Raw genomic sequence first — 21379 nt, forward strand, 5'->3', positions numbered from 1 at the left:
AACATGGTGTGGTTACAGAAGAGAGTAGAAAGTGTGTAGGTCTGTTAGTTATTACTTTCATTAGAATAATATTTTTAAGACTCTGGCCTGTACTTCAAGGTAAGATTCAAGTATTTCAAGTTGAAGAGGCTAATTTTTAAACACATAAACTAGAACTTAGACAACCAAATTAATGTTGTTCCTGCTTTCAGAGGCTAAATAATCTTATTCCATTAGGACCTTTTGTTTTGGCTGTTGTTGAAACTTTCCTCTTAGATTGGACTTAGGTGATGCCCTTCATGTTTAGAGACAGGGAGGAAACAGTGCGGGTTGGGGAAGAAGAAGATCCAAAAGCCTTGTAGGCTGTGTTATAAAGGCTCTGACTTTGAGTCATATAGGATGGAGGCTACTCAAGTGGTATTTAAGCAGAAGAGTGATGGGGTCTGACTTATAAAGTGTCACCCTGGCTATCTAGCTGTGAATTTCAGGGACGGAAGCAGAAACCAGTCCAAAAGCTACTGCAGGAACCTACGAAAGAGAAGGTGGCGGCTTGGGCCAGGGTGGTAGAGGGGTAGTGGAGATGGCAGGAGGATGTCGACTGACAGTAAATGGCACTAGAAGAGGGCACAGTAAATAATTTACTGAATTAAATAATTCAGTAAATAATAATTTGGGTAATAATTATATTATAATTATTTGGGTATAATTATTTGGGTAAATAATAATTTACCCAAAACTTAAAGTTGTCTTTGATTCCTTTCTCCCCCTCAGCACTTCCCTATTCCCATAAAACCATCCCACCTCTAAAATATATCCCATCCACTTCATGTTATGTCCACATCTGCAGCCTTAGTCCAGACCTCCACATTTCCTATGCAGATTGGTCCCTTGGCCCTCAACTGGTATCACTGCTTCTACTTACCTGGTCATGTGTCTTTCCCGCATAAACTCTCTTATGAGTAACTCTCTTTACTTTGCCATTATAGCAGTCCTGTCTCTGCCTCCCTCTCTTTGTCTCTCTCTGTCTCTCTCCTCAGTCCCCCATCCCAATCTAGATCCCACCGGCCTTGCTTAGCAGACAGTATCTCAAAGTTATTCCTGCCTCAGGGCCTTTGTTCTTGCTACTCCTGATACCTGAATAGATCTTCCCCCAGATATGTATGCATCTATCTCCTTTTCACCATTCAGATCTAGATCTGATCCAATCCCACCTCTGCAAGAGGACTTCCTTGACCTCTCCTTCACCTGGCACCATTGTATTGCCTACATAGCACTTATCCTAATTCTGAAATTAAAGTACAGTCAATTCTTATTTTTCTTGGAAATTCTATGCAGTTGCTGCTAACACTGGATTAGCAACACTGGATTGCTCCTAGGGTAAATACAGAGTTAGGTTCCTATGAGCCTCTAGTCACATTTTCATTAGCCAGTCAATACATAAACTTGTTTTATGTGCAATTCTGTTTAAAGACACCTTATTTAATATATATTATCAATTCATTAACATTGAACTCATGGCCAAATGCACTATAACGCATGTCTAAATGATGCTTATCTAAGACACGAATTTTCCCAAGTCACACCCCAGCCTTCTTGCATTAGGAACACTAGATGGCACTTCAGCACTATGCTTGGGAGCCATTTTGACTGGCAAAATCACCAAAAGAAAAAGTAAAAAAAAAAATTAAATTAAATGGTTTAAAAATTAAATAGCTTATTATCTTGCAATTTTGGAAACCAGGAGTCTGACATTACTTTCACTGGGTCAAAGTCAAGATATTAATAGGACTGGTTCCATCTGTAGGCTTTGAAAGGAGGATCCACTTCCTTACCTTTTTCAGCTAAAGGCTCTCTGCATTCATGGACTTTCAGTGCTTTCCTCTATTTTCAAGGCCAGCAGTGTAGCATTTTCTAATCTTTCTGTCTTTGACCTCTGCCTCTTTGTCATATCTTCTTCCTTGACTTTGACCCTCCTGCTTTCCTCTTATAAGGATCATAGTGGTTATCTTGGGCCCTGCTCAGGAGCCCAATGATCTCTCCATCTGAAGTTCCTTAATTTCATCACATCTGCAAGTCTATCTTGTCATATAAGGTAACTTAAATTCGCAGGTTTCAGGGATTAGGACATGGACACTTTCAGGGAGGCTCTATTCTGTTTACCACAAGTGATTAGTAGCACAGGTTTGGGAATTAGACTTGGCTCAGTTCATAATTCTGCCACTTAATGACGGTGTGGTCACAAATGACTTCACCTCCCTGAACATCTACTACTTGTCTGAAAAACAAGGTAGCATAGGGGCACCTGAGTGGCTCAGGGGTTAAAGCCTCTGCCTTTGGCTCCGTTAGTGATCCCAGGGTCCTGGGATCAAGCCCCACATCGAGTCCCACATGGAGCTCTGCATGGAGCCCCACATGGAGCCCTGCATCGGGCTCTCTGCTTGACAGGAAGCCTGCTTCCCTTCCTCTCTCTCTGCCTGACTCTCTGCCTACTTGTGATCTCTGTCTGTCGAAAAAAATAAATAAAACCTTAAAAAAAATTAAAAAAAAAAAGGTAGCATGGCTATCTCATGAGATTATTGTAGGTTAAATTAGACAGTACATGCCCACTTCCTTACGTGGAGCTGTCACAAAGACAGTTCACGCTAACTGTTGTTACTATTTTTTTTAAGATTATTTATTTATTTATTTGACAGAGAGAGATCACAAGCAGGCAGAGAGGCAGGCAGAGAGAGAGGAGGAAGCAGGCTCCCTGCCAAGCAGAAGCCCGATGCGGGACTCGATCCCAGGACCCTGAGATCATGACCCGAGCCGAAGGCAGCAGCTTAACCCACTGAGCCACCCAGGCGCCCCTGTTGTTACTATTTTTAAAAGATACTATAAAGACATAAACCAATGAGTGAGAATGCAGAAACACAAAGCTCACATATACATGGTCAATAGATTTCCAAAAAAGTGCAAAGGCAGTTCAGTGGAGAAAGGACAGTCTTTTCAACAAATGATGCTGGAACAATTGTATATCTATATGCAAAAAACCCCCAAAAAACAAAAACCCAAAAAACCTTCAACCCATACTTCACGACATATATAAAAATTAACTCAAAATGGATCATAGACCTCATTATAAAACCAAATATTATAAAACTTCTGGAAGAAAACATAGGAAAAATTTTTTGTGATCTTGGATTAGGCAAAGTTTTCCTAGATATGGCACCCAAAGTCATGGAATACCAGTCAGAAATGTAAAGGAATGAACCAGGTGTTACATGCAACAACATGAATGAATCTCAGAATAATTATGCTAAGTAAAAAAAGATAAACAGAAAGAATACATACTGTGTAGCTGCATTTGTAAATATTCCATAAAAAGTGAACTAAGCTATAGTAATAGAAAGCAGATCAGTGGTTGCCTAGGGGTGCAGGCAGGGAGGAAGGGACAGGAGGAACCTTTGGGTGATTATGGGTGTGTTCTTACCTTGGTGTGGTGATGGCTTCATCATTTGATGATTTATCAAATCATCAAGTATATCATACATCATTTGATATATTTATCAAAGTGTACACTTTAAATATATACAGTTTATTGTTAGCCAATTATATCTGCTTTTAAAAAGGAAATAGCAACCAAAATGTAAGGAAAAAAAAAAGTACAGATGAAACACATGGGAGTTATTTAAATTAGTTTGTTTCAAAATGCAAGGGCAGTTGGGGCCCCTGGGTGGCTCAGTGGGTTAGGCATCTGCTTTCAGCTCAGGTCATGATCCCAGGGTCCTGGGATCAAGCCCCACATCAGGCTCCCTACTCAGTGGAGAGCCTGCTTCTTCCTCTTCCTCTGCCTGCCACTTCTTTCGCTAGTACTTATGCTCTCCCACTCTCTCTGTTACATAAATAAATAAATAAATAAATTTAGTTTTTAAAAATGCAGAGCAATTGATGTATATTGAGGACTCTGGTCTGTAGGGCACGGGCACAGTAAGATTCTGAGGAGTGAGTTCTGTGGACCTTGAGTCTGTCTGTGGCTCCTGCTCTATCAGCTACTAGGTCAGTAACTGCCATTGACTGGCTCCTATGAAGTGTGATCTGTTACCTCCCTGGCCACATGTGTGGAAGGAGCAGGACCCTCTCCCATGCTCTGCTGTGACCACACATTAGAGAGAAAGCATAGCGTGGTAGTAAGAGGCCAGGGACCTTAGTTTGGATCCCAGCTCCCACATTTCCAACTCCCAAGGAGAGAAAAATGGAAGCTGGTCCCTAATTCATGAACAACTTGTATTCCAAATGTTTATTATGCCAACTGATTGTGATTTGGAATATATTTCCACAAATAATCAGCGTTATGCATATAGCCATTAACCCCCTCCTCAATTACCTGAATGATTGTGTCATAGAGCCACTAGGGTGGGGGGTAAAATATTTCTATAGAAAAATAAACCCCAAATTCCACTTTGAGAAGCCACATGTTCTTCTCCACTGGGAAGGACGTCTAGGTTTATAGGGTCTGGAGAAGATGGGAGTGGAGTGGGCTCTGGGACCCTGGGAGGGAGACTTGGGGGAGGAAGTTTTGGGGTTAGATCCAGAGCTGAAACTGGGACCGTGGAAGCTGATGGTGATAAGAAGGGTAAGAAAATGAGAAGATGGCTTGAAATAGAGGAAATAGAGCATACTGTGAATAGAGGCTCTCTTAAGAGGTAGTATTACAGATAATTGTTATTTTCTTCTTTTTATCTTTTTTGACATTTTCTGTAATGCACAGACTTATTTAAAAATAAGAACAATGATTTTTAAAGTCTTTTAAAATTTTAACCAAGATAATTATTTAAAGCAAACAACTGCATGTTTCCTCTTAATATTTTAAGCGGTTACATTTAATGTCCAAATTCTACTTTGCCTTCCCCAGGTCATCCGGAAATTTACCCTTTAGTATTAACTACCCAGACCCAGGAAATATTCAAATGCCGAATAGACGAAGATGTCACAGATGAACAACCTTATAAACTTATCAAAAAAGAAGATATTTTTGCAGACTTTCAGAACAGAGCTGCAGTATCTGACTTCTATCCAGTCAAAAAAGTTATCCAGGTAAGTACAACATCCCTCTTTATTTATTCAGTCCTGTCTCAAAAGGTTTCTGGCACATGACAACAAAAGATAGAGAGATTGTTGAATTTAAATCTGTGGCATGCCCCCCACCAACAAAGGAATTTGCCCACCTTTCCTAGGGAACCCTGCTTGATAAACCTCTGTGAAAAGCAAACACCGGTCGGTGACTGATCCTTGCTTCACACCCAGGAAAACTTATCTTTGCCCAGCTTCAGCTAGAGTAGGAATCTACTCTTATTTTCCTATACCGCTTCGATTTTTTACTTCATAATTTTGGTCTGATTTGTCTCCAAACATGCTACTGAGCACCAACACGAAGTAAAAGGAATGCTTCTTTTTTTTTTTTTTTTTTTTTCCATTAGAAATAAAATCGCATGGTAAATTCCCCCAGACCTACTGAGTTTTAAGTGCCTTGTTAATAGAGTAATTTTACAATCTGGGATTATGAGCCATAGATTAGCACTATGGCTATCTTTTATGACTGATTAGAAAAATACCAATTCTGTGTCTGAATAAGCTGAATGAACACTGACCTTCTCTTTTGATTCTATGCCTACAGGCATATCCTGGAGATGAGCTTCTGGTTGTTTATGACAAAGACTTCAAATATGGACATAACTTTTATCTTATTGGAACTGAAGAGGGCAAAGAAAACTATTTAAACGTAAGCATATGCCAAGTCCTTGCATCCTGTTGATTGTCGGAAGGAAAGAATAGCTCTGGGAGACAACTACACATGGTTTTGATTATTTTTGTTCAGCTCTCTTTCCCTGGGACCTAGAGTAGGTCCCGGGTCCTGGGGCTTAGAGTAGGTAAGCAGTAAATGCAGGATGACCTAAATCAAACACCTCAGAGTAACAGATACTCTACTTATTTGCCCTTTACTGACTCAATGAGAGCAGAAACATTAAGTCTGAAGTAGCATTGCTCTTGTCCACTCTTTGTCTCATATTCCTGGTGTTCCTTTTGCCATATCCAGGACTTTGGGTTTACTGAACCACTTGTCTGCAAAGTGTTTGCACCAATAGTATCTATTTCCAGAGCTGCTGTGAAAATTAAATGGTTTTTTTTTTTCTTTTGCTTAGTTTCCTTCTCCTAATTGAAAAATTAAACCAAGAATAAAGAAAATAAGGAAGTGTTTAATTTATACAAACCTAAATTTTATTGTGAAATATTCACATGCAGCTATAACTACTTTTGGTCATATATTTGAAAGTGCTGTTTATTTTACTCTAGGCCCCAGAATTACCAGAAGAACAGGAAGAATATAAAGAGTATATTCCAGAAGATATATATGTTTACAAGCCACCTATCTCTAAACCATGGGTTTCTTTGGGCAGTGAGAAAGAAATTGAGGAAGAATCAGTTAAGGAATCTACAAAGCAGGTCAGAGGCTTGGGTATGATCTTCAGCGTGTCACCTCTCTAATGCTCAACAACACTGATTCCTGAGGGATCTGTGAGGTTTGCTATGTTTGCCAATGGGGATGTGGTTTTTCCTTTGATAGAAGAATGGTCATTGTTTGGGGTATTTGGGTATTAAGGGTAGAATTGTATTCCTCAAAAGAGATATGCTGAAGTCCTAACACTCAGTACCTTAGAAGGTGATTTTATTAGGAAATAGGGTTGCTAATCCAATATGACTGGTGTCCTTATAAAAAGATGGCCATGCAAAGACACAGAGACACAGGGAGAACACCTTGTGAAGAAGGAAGCAGAAATGGGAGTGATGTATCCACAAGCTAGGGAAGGAAAGGATTGCCGGCTATCACCGGGAGCTGGGAGAGAGGAAAGGAACAGATTCTCCCTCAGAACCTTTAAAAGGAACAGCACCCTTCAGCACCTTGATCTCGGACTTCCAGCCTCCACAACTATGAGAATAGTTGAAATAAAATCCTATTGGTTTAAGCCGCGAAGGCTGCGCCTCTTGGTTACATCAGCCAGAGGAAACTGACACAGTGGCATTCCCAGGGCAGCCGCTGAGAAGAAGATTTGTATGTGAGTGATTTATTATGAAAGTGCTCCATAGAAGAATAGGGAAAGCAGCAGGACAGGGACATAGCAGAAGTCTTACAAGGGTGCGATCTCAGGCAAAAGGCCAGTAGAGGAAACCTTTAGCTTGAACCCCTAGGGGAACTCTGGAGTAGAAATGACACCTGCGTTGTCCCAAACAGAAGCAAAGGAGATGGGCTTACACGTGTTTTCTACCAGTCCAACCCCAGTGAGTGCCGGTCACTTCCTATTCTTTTTATCTTGTACCAAAGTGGTCCCAGTAGCTAGAATAGTACTCTGTAGAAGAGCAGTAGGGGGTGGCCCTGAAAATGGAAAGCACACAGAGCTGGAGGGGCAAACAGTATAGAAAGAGATTTGAGAGGATCCAAGCCGAGCACCAGTGCTGTCTACCTGTACTGTCTACTGAACTTGATTGTTACTTTCACTGCTCACATGTGTTGCAGATTACATATATGATTTCTCGAAAACGAAGTGAGTTTGGAGCGCCAATTAAGTTCAGTGACCAAAATGCTTCCAGTGTAAAAGATGCCTATATTGAATGTACAGCCTACCCAGATAATCATTTTACCCTTAAACAACTTGAGAAAGATGTTGGCATGCAAGTAATCCCCAAAGTCAAGGACATAAGTACTCAAACAAGATGGTAAGTATGTGATGGGAGTGTATATATTTGAAGGCAATGCAGTAAAATCTAGCAACATCCATGCTTATTTTGAAAGATCTTTATAATAAATAGAAATGCATTGACAATGAAGACATAGATCTTCACAGAGCAATCCAGGAAGATCTAATTATACTCAACAAATTTCAATTAAAAATCTCAATAGGAAAAAATTAATTAAGTTAAAAAATCCCCATAGGAACAGGATAGACAAGTCTATAAGAATGTAAACACTGTGAAGTGGGACAGTAACTGATGCTGTTAGAAGCACACTCCTGCTCTCAGAGCAGGCTCCTGTTGTCTCTCACCTTTGGCTCCTAACCATTCTATTCCACCACCAAAGTGATCATTCTCCCATATCAAAGTAGATTATGTTAGGTCATTGCCTAAATCTCTTTTCTGGCTCCACACTACATCCAGGGTCCTAGGATGGCATTAGATCCTCCTCCTTCCATGACAAGGCATGGCCTGCCCCTCCAGCCTTGGCACCCTGTTCTGGAACAAGCTCTTGTGCTCCAGCCCCATGGGCTGCTTCCAGCTTCCAGAATGTCTGCTTCTCCTCATCTTCCTGCTTCTGCCCATGCTGCTCCTTTTACATTAGCCTGCAGTTAGGCCACATCATATAACACAAACTTATGTTATATTAAATTGGTGAACATCTCAGATAATATATGAAGTATTGAAAGTGAAAAACAGGATGGTTGTGTACAGAATGGTTGTTGGTGTATGGCTTGTTCACCCTCATGATCGCGTGGCTGTCTGGGAGCTCTGGCTCACTGCCACCGCCCAGAATCACGAGAGTGGATAGTACAGCAGATCACTAGCCCAGACAATTCCAAATCCAAAATTCAAAGTGCATTTTCTCCTGAATGCATATTGCTTTCACTCCATCCTGAAATTAAAAAATCACAAATGGAAGCATCATAAGTTAGGGGCCATCTATAAAAGCAACAACTCCCATTACTATCTATCCCCTTACTCCATTTCTCTTCATGTTACTTAATATGTGTTTGTCATTGTCATTCCTCTCTCACCTCCTGAGAGTGACATTAGTACCAAAGAAACTTAGACTTTGAGACAAATTTCTAAGCCAAGTCAGCCAGAGATGACTTCTGTGTTCCTGACAGGGTGCAGAAAAGTGAAGAGAATGAGTCAGCCAGGGTAGACTTGGGAGGTATGCAGAAAAGGGACAGGGAACTTCCAACAACAGGAACCCAAACCAGGACTCTAGATTTAGTAGCCTCTCAACGAATGCTGACTCATACTAAGGACAGTTGTATCTACATAGATGGAGTGAAAAAAGAAGTAAGTGAAGGTCTTGGCGCATAAGATGAAAACAAAATACATGAAACAAAAGGTTCAAATCTAGGTGACTGGGAGAATGCTGGTACTCCTTAACAAGCACAGGAAATCAGGAAGGGCAGCTAGTCTGGGGTAGAGAGGCTACGAGATACAATTTTGACAGAAGTAAGAAAAAAAAATAAATAAAATCAAAGATGAAGTTCAAAGGGGACTGACAGTGAAAGCAAATGTTCAGTATTCTTACCACACACTAGGCATTCTTCTAAGCCCTTGGCATACAGCAAGCAATTCTCACAACTGCCCTCTGAGGTAGGCACTATCCCCATTTTACAAATAAAGAAACTGAGGCAAAACCAGGTTAAAAATGAAAAGTCAATGTTCAGAACATAATTTAAATTGAAGCAATCACAAACAGATCTGCTGAAAAATAACATAACAGCTCAAATTGAAAAAATAGGAGTAACTCTTAGACATGTTGCCTCTTGGATGAAACCCATAGGTGTCATGTAATTTCTTACTTAATCCTGCCTAGAGGACACTAATGTGTGCTAAAAATTAAGAGATGAAGCTATGATTTGAACTCAGTCTCTCTGGTTCCAATACCAACATTCTTTCCAGCACTCTGCTTCGTGTTACTGATACTGGGCTAGCTAGAGGAAAAAAGAATGAATTATTTATTAAACATAAAACTCTGTTTACTCCTTGTTTTTTATTCTTCATTAAGTGTATATATACACATATATTATTTGCCTCTCACAGAGACATTTTACTATCATTTGTTCAACACAGAATAAACACAACCTAATATTTTTTGAACACTTATAATATGCTAGGCACTATTTTAAAAGCTTTGTTTGTATTAATGTATTAAATTTACAATGACTCTATGAGACAGGTACTTTGAGAATTTCATTTAGAGATGAATAAACAGACACAGAGAGGTTAACTAATTAGTTTGGGGGGTCACAAAGCTTGTTAGTGATAAAATGGGACTTCAAAACCAGGCAGGGTGTCACCAGAGTACACACTCTTAATGACTGTGCCATATGACCTTTCTAGAGCCCCATACCCTGAGATCAAGGAGCTCAGCCAGTCTAGTGAGTGAGACTCTCACTGCCCAAACACAACAGGAGATGTGCAAGGGTGGAGGTGAGCACTGAGGGCAGACTAGATGGAAAAAGCTTTCTCCCAGAGATAATGTTGCCATCATTGCTGAAGTGTAAATTGTTTTTATTTTTGTATATAGAGAGCAGAGTTTCTCAGTCTCAACTCTAATCCATTTTGGGCTGGATAATTCTTTTTTGTGGGAGGCTATCCTGTGCATTGGAAGGTATTGAACAGCATCCCTTGGATTCCACTCACTACATGCCAGTAGCACATTCCATTTGTGACAACCAAAAATATTTCTGGATGTGGTCAAAAGTTCTCAGGGTGTGGGGGCGGGGTAGGATTGCACTGGTTAAGAAACACTGATTTAATGAAATGAAGAGAGAGAATGATGAACAAATGTCGCAAAATGTTAGTAACGGATGAATCTGGGTGAAGAGTGTATGAGAGTTCCTTAGGTCCTTCTTAACAACTTTTCTATCAGTTAAAAATATTTAAAGGGGTGCCTGGGTGGCTCAGTTGGTTAAGTGCCTTCAGCTCGTGTTGTGATCCTACGGTCCTGGGATCAAGTCCCGCATCGGCTCCCTGCTCAGCAGGAAGCCTGCTTCTCCCTCTCCCTCTGCCTGCTGCTCTGCCTCCTTGTGTTATCTCTCCATCTCTCTAATAAATAAATAAAATCTAAAAAAAATTTTTTTAAATAAAAAATTAAAAAAATAAGAACTTGATTATGTTGGAAACAAATACATAAGTATTCAAAGTATTTTAAAAAGGCAGTCAATATCAATTATCTGGGATAAAGAAAAAAATTGAATATATAGAATTTAAATAAAAAATAATATTACTGTCACAGAAAGAAACCTTTACTTTCCTTTGATCTAATTTTCGGTATTCCATTTTCTTTTAATGTATTAGGACATATCCCAAAAATGCCACTACGCAGTATTATCCAAGAGAATTATCAGAGGAGGAAAAAGAGACATTTGAACAATCAAAGCCTTTGAGTGACTTTCTGAACAATACGTCTATAAAGTAAGAATTGTATATTAATTTTTTTAAAAAATAAAACATAAAATGTGTATGTGTACCTATAGTGATAGGTCTTAAAAAAGGAACTCAGTCCATGGTGTCTAGTTAGAGAGTATGAAGAGTTATCAGACATGAATGAGCATGTGACACATTCTCAATCTTTCCTTTCTGTTGCCAGGCAACACTCCTAGACCTCCTAAGCTAGGGCCACACCAGTGTTCACCTGGGAGATGTATACACTTGAGTGTATGAGGATGTTTTCCTCATTATAATTATGATCTTTGTAAATGATAACCTGAATTGGATTCAGATGTACCTTTGTACCTCTTATTCCTTCCCCCTAATTCCTGTCTTGCTGCCACTCTTGCTGAATCTGAGAGAGAGGTGTTTTCAGAAACACCCCCTCCACCCCCCGCCACACACACACTGTTACTGGGACCCTGGAGTGTCTAAACCGAAGAAGAGCTTGACAAGGTCTCTTCAAGTCGCGACATCAGAATTCAGAGAAGGCAAGCCAGTGGTGCACAGGTCTGCCAGTTGTACCCTGTAAATTGGTTTCCTTTTCTTCCCAAAACTAAAAATTTGTTGGTCGAGTTGATATGTAGCCCATATGAAGTTTTTTCATTTTTAAGAAAATAACATTAATTCTTTGAGACTTTTAAGTATTCTGAAAATTCTAACAACTCTCCAAAACTATTACCTATGTCTGGGGGGAATCTGGTTTAAAAATTCACCAGTGATGCAAAGAGAGTGCATTGAACTAGGTAAAATATTTTATATACGTATAGTTATGTTACTCTGGGTCAAGACTTCTTATGAAGCTTATAAAAATGTGGAACAGGGTGCCATGACTCAGTTGGTTAGGCGTCTGCCTTCAGCTCAGGTAATGATCCTGGGATCCTGGGATCAGTCCCACATCAGGCTCCCTTCTCATCGGGCAGCCTGCTTCTCCCTCTCGCTCTGTCCCTCCCTTCTGCTCCTGTGCACGCACGTGCTCTCTCTCTCTCAAAATAAATAAAATCTTAAAAAAAAAAAAAAAAAAAACCCAAAATGCAACAAAGAAAGATAGTTGTTCCATCAGTGCCTGATGACTGACAGCTGTTCAACAGGATGTTCCTTGCTGACTCATCATTCTCTGTAGCTAACTTGCCTGGGGCCAGCCACCGGAATGACTATGGAATCAAAGCTCTGGAGGGCAGAGAGAACACAATGGCTTTTGACAAAGAGCCAGAAACCCAGAGGCAGGAACACAGTCTCTCTTCCCAGGATTTCTGTACTAGTTAGTCTCTGGAGAAGATATTAAACATGCAGAAAAACTGTATATCTATCTCATGGCACGGGCAGGAGACACACTACAAGGCAGAATTCCATGAAACCTCCAGAAATTGCCAGAGGTTCAGTGTTTTAAGAAGGGGGTTGCTATTTTTGTGGACTCTGCAGTCTGATTAGGGGAAATGAAAATCAGGTGAGTTTACTTCAGACTTTGAAGCAAGCCTCATTTTTTTTGTCTGGTGACAAAATTAAATGCGTTTCTGCTTGGCTACAAAACTAAACAACAAAAACAGAAAGAAAGTATTAACTCTTTGCCACTCATTTATAGGAAGCATGCTACAGTTTTTCCTATGAGGCAATAAGAAACAAGAGAGCCCAAGGTTTCTGTTTCCCTATATCAAAATTTAGTCCTTAAAAATTTTCCTGTTAAGAATATTAAGAATGAGAAGTCTAGGCACAATCCACTTCAAAGCCATAGATGGCCTATAGCCAATTCTTAATTATCCACAGGGTGTATTATCTTTAGAACTGGGTTTTTATTCTTCCCTTTCAGTTGCCATGCTTATAGAGAGGAATAGTAAACAGCTTTATAATTCCCTCTCTGAGATGTGGGTAGGAGAAGCCAGAACTATAAGAAAAAAGAGGAAAATTGGCACAGGAATTATAATAGCACCGGTCAAGAATAGATAAACCTACAAATACATCACTGCCAAAGCAACTAAGAAACATTCGTTTCTGGGTTAAGAAAAAAAAAAAAAAAAACTTACTGGGGCATCTGGGTGGCTCAGTTGGTTAAGCATCTGACTCTTGATTTTACCTCAGGTCATGATCTCAGGGTCCTGGGATTGAGCTGCCAGTCAGGCTCCGTGCTTAGCTGGGAGTCGCTTGAGACCTTCTCCTTCTTCGTCTGCCCAACACCCACTCTCCCATGATCTCTCTCTCTCTCTAAAATAATAAATAAACATTTAAAAAAAAAAAAAGAGTACTTACAGGCTCTAACTCAGACAACAATTTTACCAGCCTCCACTTCATCACCCTCAGAAAGTGGAGTGCAGGGAAATCAAGAAACCGGAAACCAGAGAGAAGGTGCTGTCTTCTCTTCTCCCTTGTCAGTCAGTTCCCAGTTCGGGCTGAGAGGGAAGAATCAGGAAATCAGATCAGAGACCTTGGCTTTTAGTTTGTCTCTTGGGAATTTCTTTCTCATTTAGGCTGAAACAAACAAACAAAAAAACCCCCAAGATTTTGAGAATGCTAACAAATGCTTCTGCTTGAAGCTCCGGGCTGGGAAGCTCGCCCTCCTGGGGATTCAAACGTACATATACACCACCTGGAGATTCATCAACATACAGACTCTGAGTCATCTGGTTGGGGTGGAGTCTTCGACTGCATTTTTAGCAAACTCCAAGTTAGGGTGGTGCTGGGGTGGTCCATGGACCACACTTTAAGTAGCAAGGAGCTAGTTTGGTAAAGTATAAGAAGAATTCAACCAAGAGTAACCAATTAAGCAGTGAATGGTAGTGTTCATTCTTAACAGCAGAGGTATTAAAGGTCACCCTGTTTAATTACATTCTTAGGAGTATCAGTTGTAATATTTCAAGCTTATATTTAATTGTCTAAGTAAAGGCGGTCTCTTTCCTTATTTTAGGAAATTCATAATCAAAATCCCCCTCTTTGAGCTTACTATACCTATTAAAAAACCAAGCTATTTGGACTCCCAGTCAGTAGGGTAAAAGGCTGGGTGGCATTCTAATGGTGGGAAAGCTCCAAAGGCCCCGTGAGTGAGCTGAGCTTTCACACCTACCCATATGCAGGGGCAGTCAACATGACAGAAACTTATAGTAACTATTTTTTGGTTTTGTTTTTTGTCTGTGTATGGTACTGCTTCTTTCAAGAACGTACCTCATTTTCATATTATAAGTAAGTAACTGAGTAATGGTGGAGTAAGTTGGTCAAACTCACAGAAAACAGTTATAAGATCTAGAAAACAATATTTATATGCAAACATACACATAATTACTTGAAGGCTCAGGAGGGTAACCAAAAATAAGCAGAAACTGAAGGGGTGAAAGATTAGATTTGCAAGTCTGCAGGTTTTTTTCTATAATTATTGCCTAATCCATAGGAGGCTCAAGTGACAGAAACTTGTAGCCTTACAGGTCTGTGGGGAAGGCAGAATAACCAAATAGGAGAAAGTCATGGAAGAAAGGGAATCCCAGATAAGCCAAGACCCCAGATCTACATTTAAAAAATCTAATCAGACCCTACGCTGTAGACTAAAATATTCATTTTTAGGGGGAACTCTAGGGCAGTCCAGAACAACCAGCATCTAGAAGCTGAAAAACTGGCAGAGATTTCAGCTGTTGTTCTACACAGAGAAGATCACATTTGGAGTTCGAGTCTAGAACAAATTTATCATTTTCGAGGAACAAAAGAGAACGCAGGTCTGCACAACATATCATTTATAACAATCAGTTTCATTAAATATGTCAAGTCACTAAACATGTGAAGAAACAGGAAAATGGAACTCTCAGGTTCTTCCTGATAAGACCTCTGGTACCAAATGAAGGGTGTTTTTTTTCTCCCAACACCAAATATGTATCTTCTCCAACACCAATTCTCTAACTCTCACATGCTATCTGGAGTTAGTACAGACTCAACGAGTTAAGGGGCTTAGTCTGACAAGCTGGCCCCAACTTCAGACGCCAGTCTCAAGTCCCAGGGGGGCTATGCTTCTGACTGACCAGCTATAAATCAGTTTGATAATTCTCCAGAATGACTCATTTAACTCAGGAAAGGGCTCTCCTTACTATTACCAGTTCATTGTAAAGGATACGACTCAGGAGGAACCAAATGGAAGAGATGCTCAGGACAAGTGATGGGGGTGAGAGTTTGGGGGAGACAGGCCAGCCCCCTGCACTGTCGAGTACTCACCCAGTTGCGAGCTCCTATAATAACTTTTAGGACAGGAACTAGTTTAGTCAGGGCCCTAGACTACCAAGAGATGAGCCTAGCACTCAGATTGTTCTTGGAAGGGCAATATTAGCCTTGTTAGCAGGATGAGTCTTAATTTTAGGGACTGTATCATGCATTGCAGCTTTAGTAATTGAATCAAACACATTAACCCTTCCCAGGCACTATGAAGGCACTATGATAACTAAAACCACCACCACCACCATCACACGCACGCACACACACATCACACTTCTAACTTCCATATCGCCCCTTGAGAATCTTTTATTTTAAATTTTATATATACAATATATAAATGGATATTCTAATCCTTGTTAATATATAACCCTAAATACATAAGTGTGTGTATGTGTGTATCTATACATCCCTAATGATATCTTTGTATAATAATTAGTATATATGAACATTCAGTACTGGATATGGCTAAGAAAATTGCCTTTTCTGTCAGTTTGGGGTTTCCAGGAAGTGAACAAGACCAAGTTTAAAGTAGAGGCTTAGAGGGTGCTGCTGTGTGAAAATTCTTTTTAAAGGAAGCAGGACTGGGCAAGGAGAGCTTTGGCAAAGTCTAGGGCAAGCCCAGCAGGGAGCTCCAAGGGCAAGACAGCTTGTGGCAGGACTCCTGCAGGACGCAGAGTAGGGGAGGCCCCCTGTCCCTGCAGCTGCCAGCCTGGTCATGGGCCTGGGAGAGCACAGCCTGGGCCTGGAAGCCAGAGAGATCACGAAGGTGCTCCAGGCCGTCAGCTAACAGCCTCCTGGCACTAGAAGTTCTGAGAAGCCCACAGCCCAGAGATATTATTTTCTCTGAAGTCATTTATTTCACATGGGGGTAATCATCAGTTACCAGATATAACTGAGAACATTTTTTTTTTCTTTCCATATAAATGAAAAAGGACCTGATGAAAGACATATCATTGAATAGTAAAATCCAACATCTTGTGCTCTTTTTTCTTTTAAACGAAATAGTGTTGAAATAGCCCTGCAGCAAAATGAAATCATGAACACATTTATCGATGACTGGAAGTGCCTGGCAGAAGAAGAAAGCACCTTTGGAGACAAAACCGATACCCACTTGAAAGAGTACCAGTCCTTTACTGACCTCCATAGCCTAACGGAGAAGATGGTCACCTCTGTCTCATGGCATCCGACCATCTATGGTGAGATGAACATGACTGCAGTTCTCTTTGGTGATGCGCAGAAATAGTCTGTTACTTTTCTAGTAAAATGACAAGCTAGCTCGGTTTCTCAATTGCAATAAGATGGCTTACAGCCGTGAAGTGCACCTGCCAAGACCTTTCGGCACCGCTCTGGTCCTGTGTTCTCCTAGCACCTCACTGTGGTTTCTACAAGGACAGAACCAGAGCTCAAGCCAGGGAAGTGATGGGCTCAGGTCACCCAGTTGGTGCAGTACTGAATCTGGATTTGCCTCAACCTGCTGGGACTCCCAAGGCTGGCTCCGTTTCCCCTCCCCCATTCTCTTCCTCTCTGATTACTGGACAAGAGAGAACACTATTACACAGTAGAACTCTAGGAGAACTCTTGGTGTCTTATTAAATATATTTATTCAAATTTCAGCACTATGGAAATGAATAGTGACTATGTTGTGCAGCAAAACTAAAAATATTTCTCTATGTACAGTTGCTGCAGATTTTAACTTCTAATGTGTTTCAATCAGGCCTAATAGCTGTGTCCGTGGCTGTACGACTCTCCTTTGAAGAGAGAGTCCACTTTTCTGGCAAATTATTGCTGCAACCATCACTGATTCTTTTCTGGAGTTTCTCTGATCCCATACATCCTCAGGTAATTTTTTTTTTAACATCCTCAGATAATTAAGGAGAGTTGTCCACATAGTCTAAACATTTCAAAACTATCTTCACATTTATCCCCAGCAGTTTTAATTGCAAAGTACTTTGTAACCATTTAATGTGGTAAGTGTTTATTAAGTTAGGCTCCTTCAATTTAGAATTTATCATCAATTTGAGGAAAACTTAAGTTTACACTTAGTTTACTGGACAAATCAGCATGTTATTTTCAAAAAAAAACGATTATAAGAGGACTGTTTAACCAATTTTAAAAAGCAAACTCTTTCAGGGGGTTTATTTAAATACTGTTTGTTCAAATGCAAATAGTTTTTAATTTCACATGAATTCCGTCAGTTCTGAGAATCAACAGTAGGTGACAGTAATGAGTACAGATGCCTGTGTGGGAAACAATGGGGAAGGGTAGGGACTATGGCCCTGGAGAATGGACAGCCCATCTGTGGGGATATTACTCTTCAGCTTGCTTGTTGCCAGGTGGTCTCACTTGGTTTAAAGTATCCAGATCAGAATTTTTGAGTGAAATTTCCCAATTTTTAAATAGTTCAACTAAAACCAAACCAAACACACAATTCAAATAAAACACGGCTGAGGGCTGAGTTTGCCCCACAGGGTTCCATTTCTATCAGCAGCTCAAAAAGAGTTTTGCTTAGGGGGAGTATGCTTTATAGTGTTAGATTAGTTTGTTTGTTTGTTTTTTTAATGTGCTTAAATATAATATTTTGTTTTTATAAAGTGTTATATAACTAAGGATTTCCCTAATAAACCCTAGCCTATCCTTCTACCTTCTTCCCTAATTCATCTGAATTCAGGCAGTTTTACTATAATAGATTCTAGCACTTGAATTATTATAGACCCAGAGATCAAAAATGCCAGATCTTTAGTTCTTTCTTATCAGCTGAATTACCACAAAAATGGCAAGAAGAGGCTTTCTAACGTTTTCTAATGGACTAGGATCACTCTCCAGTCCACATCATGGAAGTGTGGCTGAACTTTCAGGCAAATTAGGAAGAGGGAAAAAAGACCCTTTCCTCTATTTTGAAGAATAGCTTTAAAAAGACAGGCAAGTGATTTCTTTTACCTTAGTTCAATCAAAACTATAAGAAAATATTTTAAAATTGTATGTTAAAAGTAGAAATCTCTCTAGAAGCCACAGAGTACCAGATAAAGACGATTCACTCCAATCCCAGTCTGAAACTAGCTCAGTGGTGGCTCACCAATGGCCTCTGAAGCCCATATTTTTGATGGTCTTGTTTAAGGAAGAGCAGTAGCCATGCTTGTATTGTGCCTGGTGCCAACACATTAGCACAGGTGCCAGCTGTGATTACTGTACCTATTCCTTCACACTGGAATATTCCTTGCAGGGCTTCCTTCTTACCCACCCACCCCCTCAGTACTTGAGTTTGTCCACTTTCTAGGTCCTATATTATTTTAAAATTTGAGATATTATCACTGGCAATATCTCTCTCTTCTCATCCAACACATTTTTTTTTTTTTTTTTTTTTTTTTTTTTTTTTTGAGCACTCACTCTGTGCCAGGTTAGCCAGAGAGCAGGGAGCAAAACAGGCAAGTAGCTTGTCCTCACAAAGCTAACCTTCACCCTTCCCAGAAACACTAAGCCTAGTCTTTTTGTTTATAAAAAATTGTAACAGCTCTCAGCAGTGACCAATGGAGGGTGGAGGAAGGGGAGACCTGGGCCCCTGGAGAACATACCTCTCTCATACACATAGACAAAGTTCACAAAATTCAGCAGAAGCAATTTCTAATCCACAGGTGCAATTCTGGGAATGGACTGTATGTCCATTTTTCTTATAGATGACTATGAAATTCAACTTGTGACTGTCTTAATATTACTTTCTCACTATGATCTTAATAGATTTTCTCATTCTGTCTTGAATTTGGGGGGTTTACTTTAGTTAATGCTGGAGAGCCCAGATGACATCTTTTGCTTCAAGTTCTGTCCAAGTGACCCTAATATCATTGCTGGAGGCTGCATAAATGGGCAGGTAATTACGGATTTTTTCCCAACTATTTATTAATTTGGACAATGTCCTGTCATATGTTTTGATTGGTAGTTTTTCTTAAACTTAAGGATTCAATTTGGCAGAAGGAAGTATGCCAATCGTGTGCCAAGAACTGGGGTATATAGGTGTGTTGGGCATGGTATCAGGGCTCAAGGTGTCCACAGGGTAATCTAGTTATAACTGGAACAAAATTGAGTCAAATCTGTTTGTATTCATGGAATTGAGTCGCGTATTAGCAAGATTCTGCGGAATAACAAAAAACACAAGCATTAATACCTCTTGATCAAGAGTCCTCTTCTGACATTTCTCTAGAGGTAGGAGTTGGCAATGATCCAGAATTTGAACAGAAAGTCACTGGGAAAAGATATTTATATTACTGAATTCCTATGTGTACAATTTGATACAATATTTGTTTTCTTCTTTTTAAGTTATCTAATTTTTAAGGCTTTATTTATTCATGAGCGATGGAGAGAGAGAGAGAGAGGCAAAGGCAGAAGCAAACTCCCTAAGGAGCAGGGAGCCTAATGTGGGACTCAATCTCAGGACCCTGGGAACATGATCTGAGCCACCAAAGGCAGATGCTTACCCATCTAAGCCATCCAGAAGCACATTAAGTTATCTAATTTATATGAGATTTAGATCCTATCCTCCAATAGCCTGTTTCTCCAATAAAGCAAAACAAAAATTTTGAAGCTGTTTTATGATCAGAATTTAAATTTACTGTGACCAGTGAGTTTGACCATTAACAGTATATGGTCTTTTTATGTTTGGCTATGAAAACTTCCTTGCGATTGAAAATTTAAGTGTCTGTAGTGGGGATGCCAGGGTGACTTGGTCGGTTGAGTGTCTGACTCTTGGTTTCAGCTCAGGTCATGATATCAGGGCCGTGAGATTGAGCCCCACATTGGGCTCCACACTCAGCTAGGAGTCTTCTCGAGATCCTTTCACCCTCCCCCTTGCCCCTGCCCCACACTCTCATTCTTTCTCTCTCAAATTAATACATCTTTTAAGAAAAAATAAATGTCTACAGCATCCATGACTATTTATCTGGAACCAAAACAACAAAGAAAATAAATTTTCCCCCTCAGTTTTATTCAACAATAACTGGTAGTCATAATGATGACCCAGAGCCCATCCTCCAAGCCCTGCAAATCCTGAAATGCTTTTTGTTACTCATTAAGACTATTATTGGAGTGATACAACTCTAAGGATATTTTAGAAAAGGGGCGCATGGCTGGCTCAGTCAAAGAGCATGTGACTCTTGATCTCAGGGTTGTGAGTTCAAGCCCCATGTTAGGTTGTAGAGATTACATAAATACATGCATAAATAAATAAATACTTTTTAAAAAAGAATATTTTAGAAAAGGAAATGATGAAAATAAGATCACTCACAATTCTGTAATTCTGACATCTTGTTAAGAGTATTGAAATGACTTTAAATCATTGAAAATTAATCTAATTTAATGTTGCATATTCTAGTTTATTCTCATTTTTCCAAAAATTGCCATCCATGTATATGGAAACTTGGAGTTGGCTAGAATATTCAATTAAGTAGAAACCATCATTTTCCAGCCTTTTGGGACAACAGTGTTTGTACTACTTCCGGAGAACAAGCAAAGCAACTCTCCCCACAGTCACAGCACATTCTCAAAGACAGAGGAAGAGAGTGTCATGTGGGTTATTTCTGCGCATGCAGATGGCATAGAATTTCCCAAAGCAGAGGAAATTTCTGGAGTTAAATAAAATACTGGAGTTAAAATAAAATACTAGCCTTTATTAACATAAGCACAAGCACAAAAATCAACGTGCTAAAAATATTTTATAGAGAAGAAAACATTCTTTGTCATGTTAGCTTAAAAGTTGCTGACTTAGGGGGGCACCTGGGTGGCTCAGTGGGTTAAGTCTCTGCCTTTGGCTCAGGTCATGATCTCAGGGTCCTGGGATGGAGCCTCACATTGGGCTCCCTGCTCAGCGGGAAGCCTGTTCTTCCTCTCCCACTCCTCCTGCTTATGTTCCCTCTCTCGCTGTCTCTCTCTTTCTCTATCAAATAAATCTTTAAAAAAGAAAAAAGTTGCTGACTTACTAAAGATGTAGGCTAAATTTGATTATCCTTCA

The 21379-nt window shown here is 40.0% G+C and overlaps 1 protein-coding gene across 1 annotated transcript in view; it reads left to right on the top strand.

Moving 5' to 3' along the window:
• DNAI3 (dynein axonemal intermediate chain 3) overlaps window positions 1-21379 on the top strand; it is a 69577-nt gene that overhangs the window by 8997 nt on the left and 39201 nt on the right. The window contains exons 4-11 of the mRNA XM_059376978.1: window positions 4874-5055; window positions 5636-5740; window positions 6313-6462; window positions 7532-7731; window positions 11071-11187; window positions 16390-16580; window positions 17099-17223; window positions 19157-19246. Coding sequence (XP_059232961.1) covers window positions 4874-5055; window positions 5636-5740; window positions 6313-6462; window positions 7532-7731; window positions 11071-11187; window positions 16390-16580; window positions 17099-17223; window positions 19157-19246 — 1160 coding nt within the window. The remainder of the gene's footprint in view (window positions 1-4873; window positions 5056-5635; window positions 5741-6312; window positions 6463-7531; window positions 7732-11070; window positions 11188-16389; window positions 16581-17098; window positions 17224-19156; window positions 19247-21379) is intronic.

Source organism: Mustela nigripes, chromosome 14, assembly GCF_022355385.1.
Source record: "Mustela nigripes isolate SB6536 chromosome 14, MUSNIG.SB6536, whole genome shotgun sequence".
NCBI lineage: Eukaryota > Metazoa > Chordata > Mammalia > Carnivora > Mustelidae > Mustela > Mustela nigripes.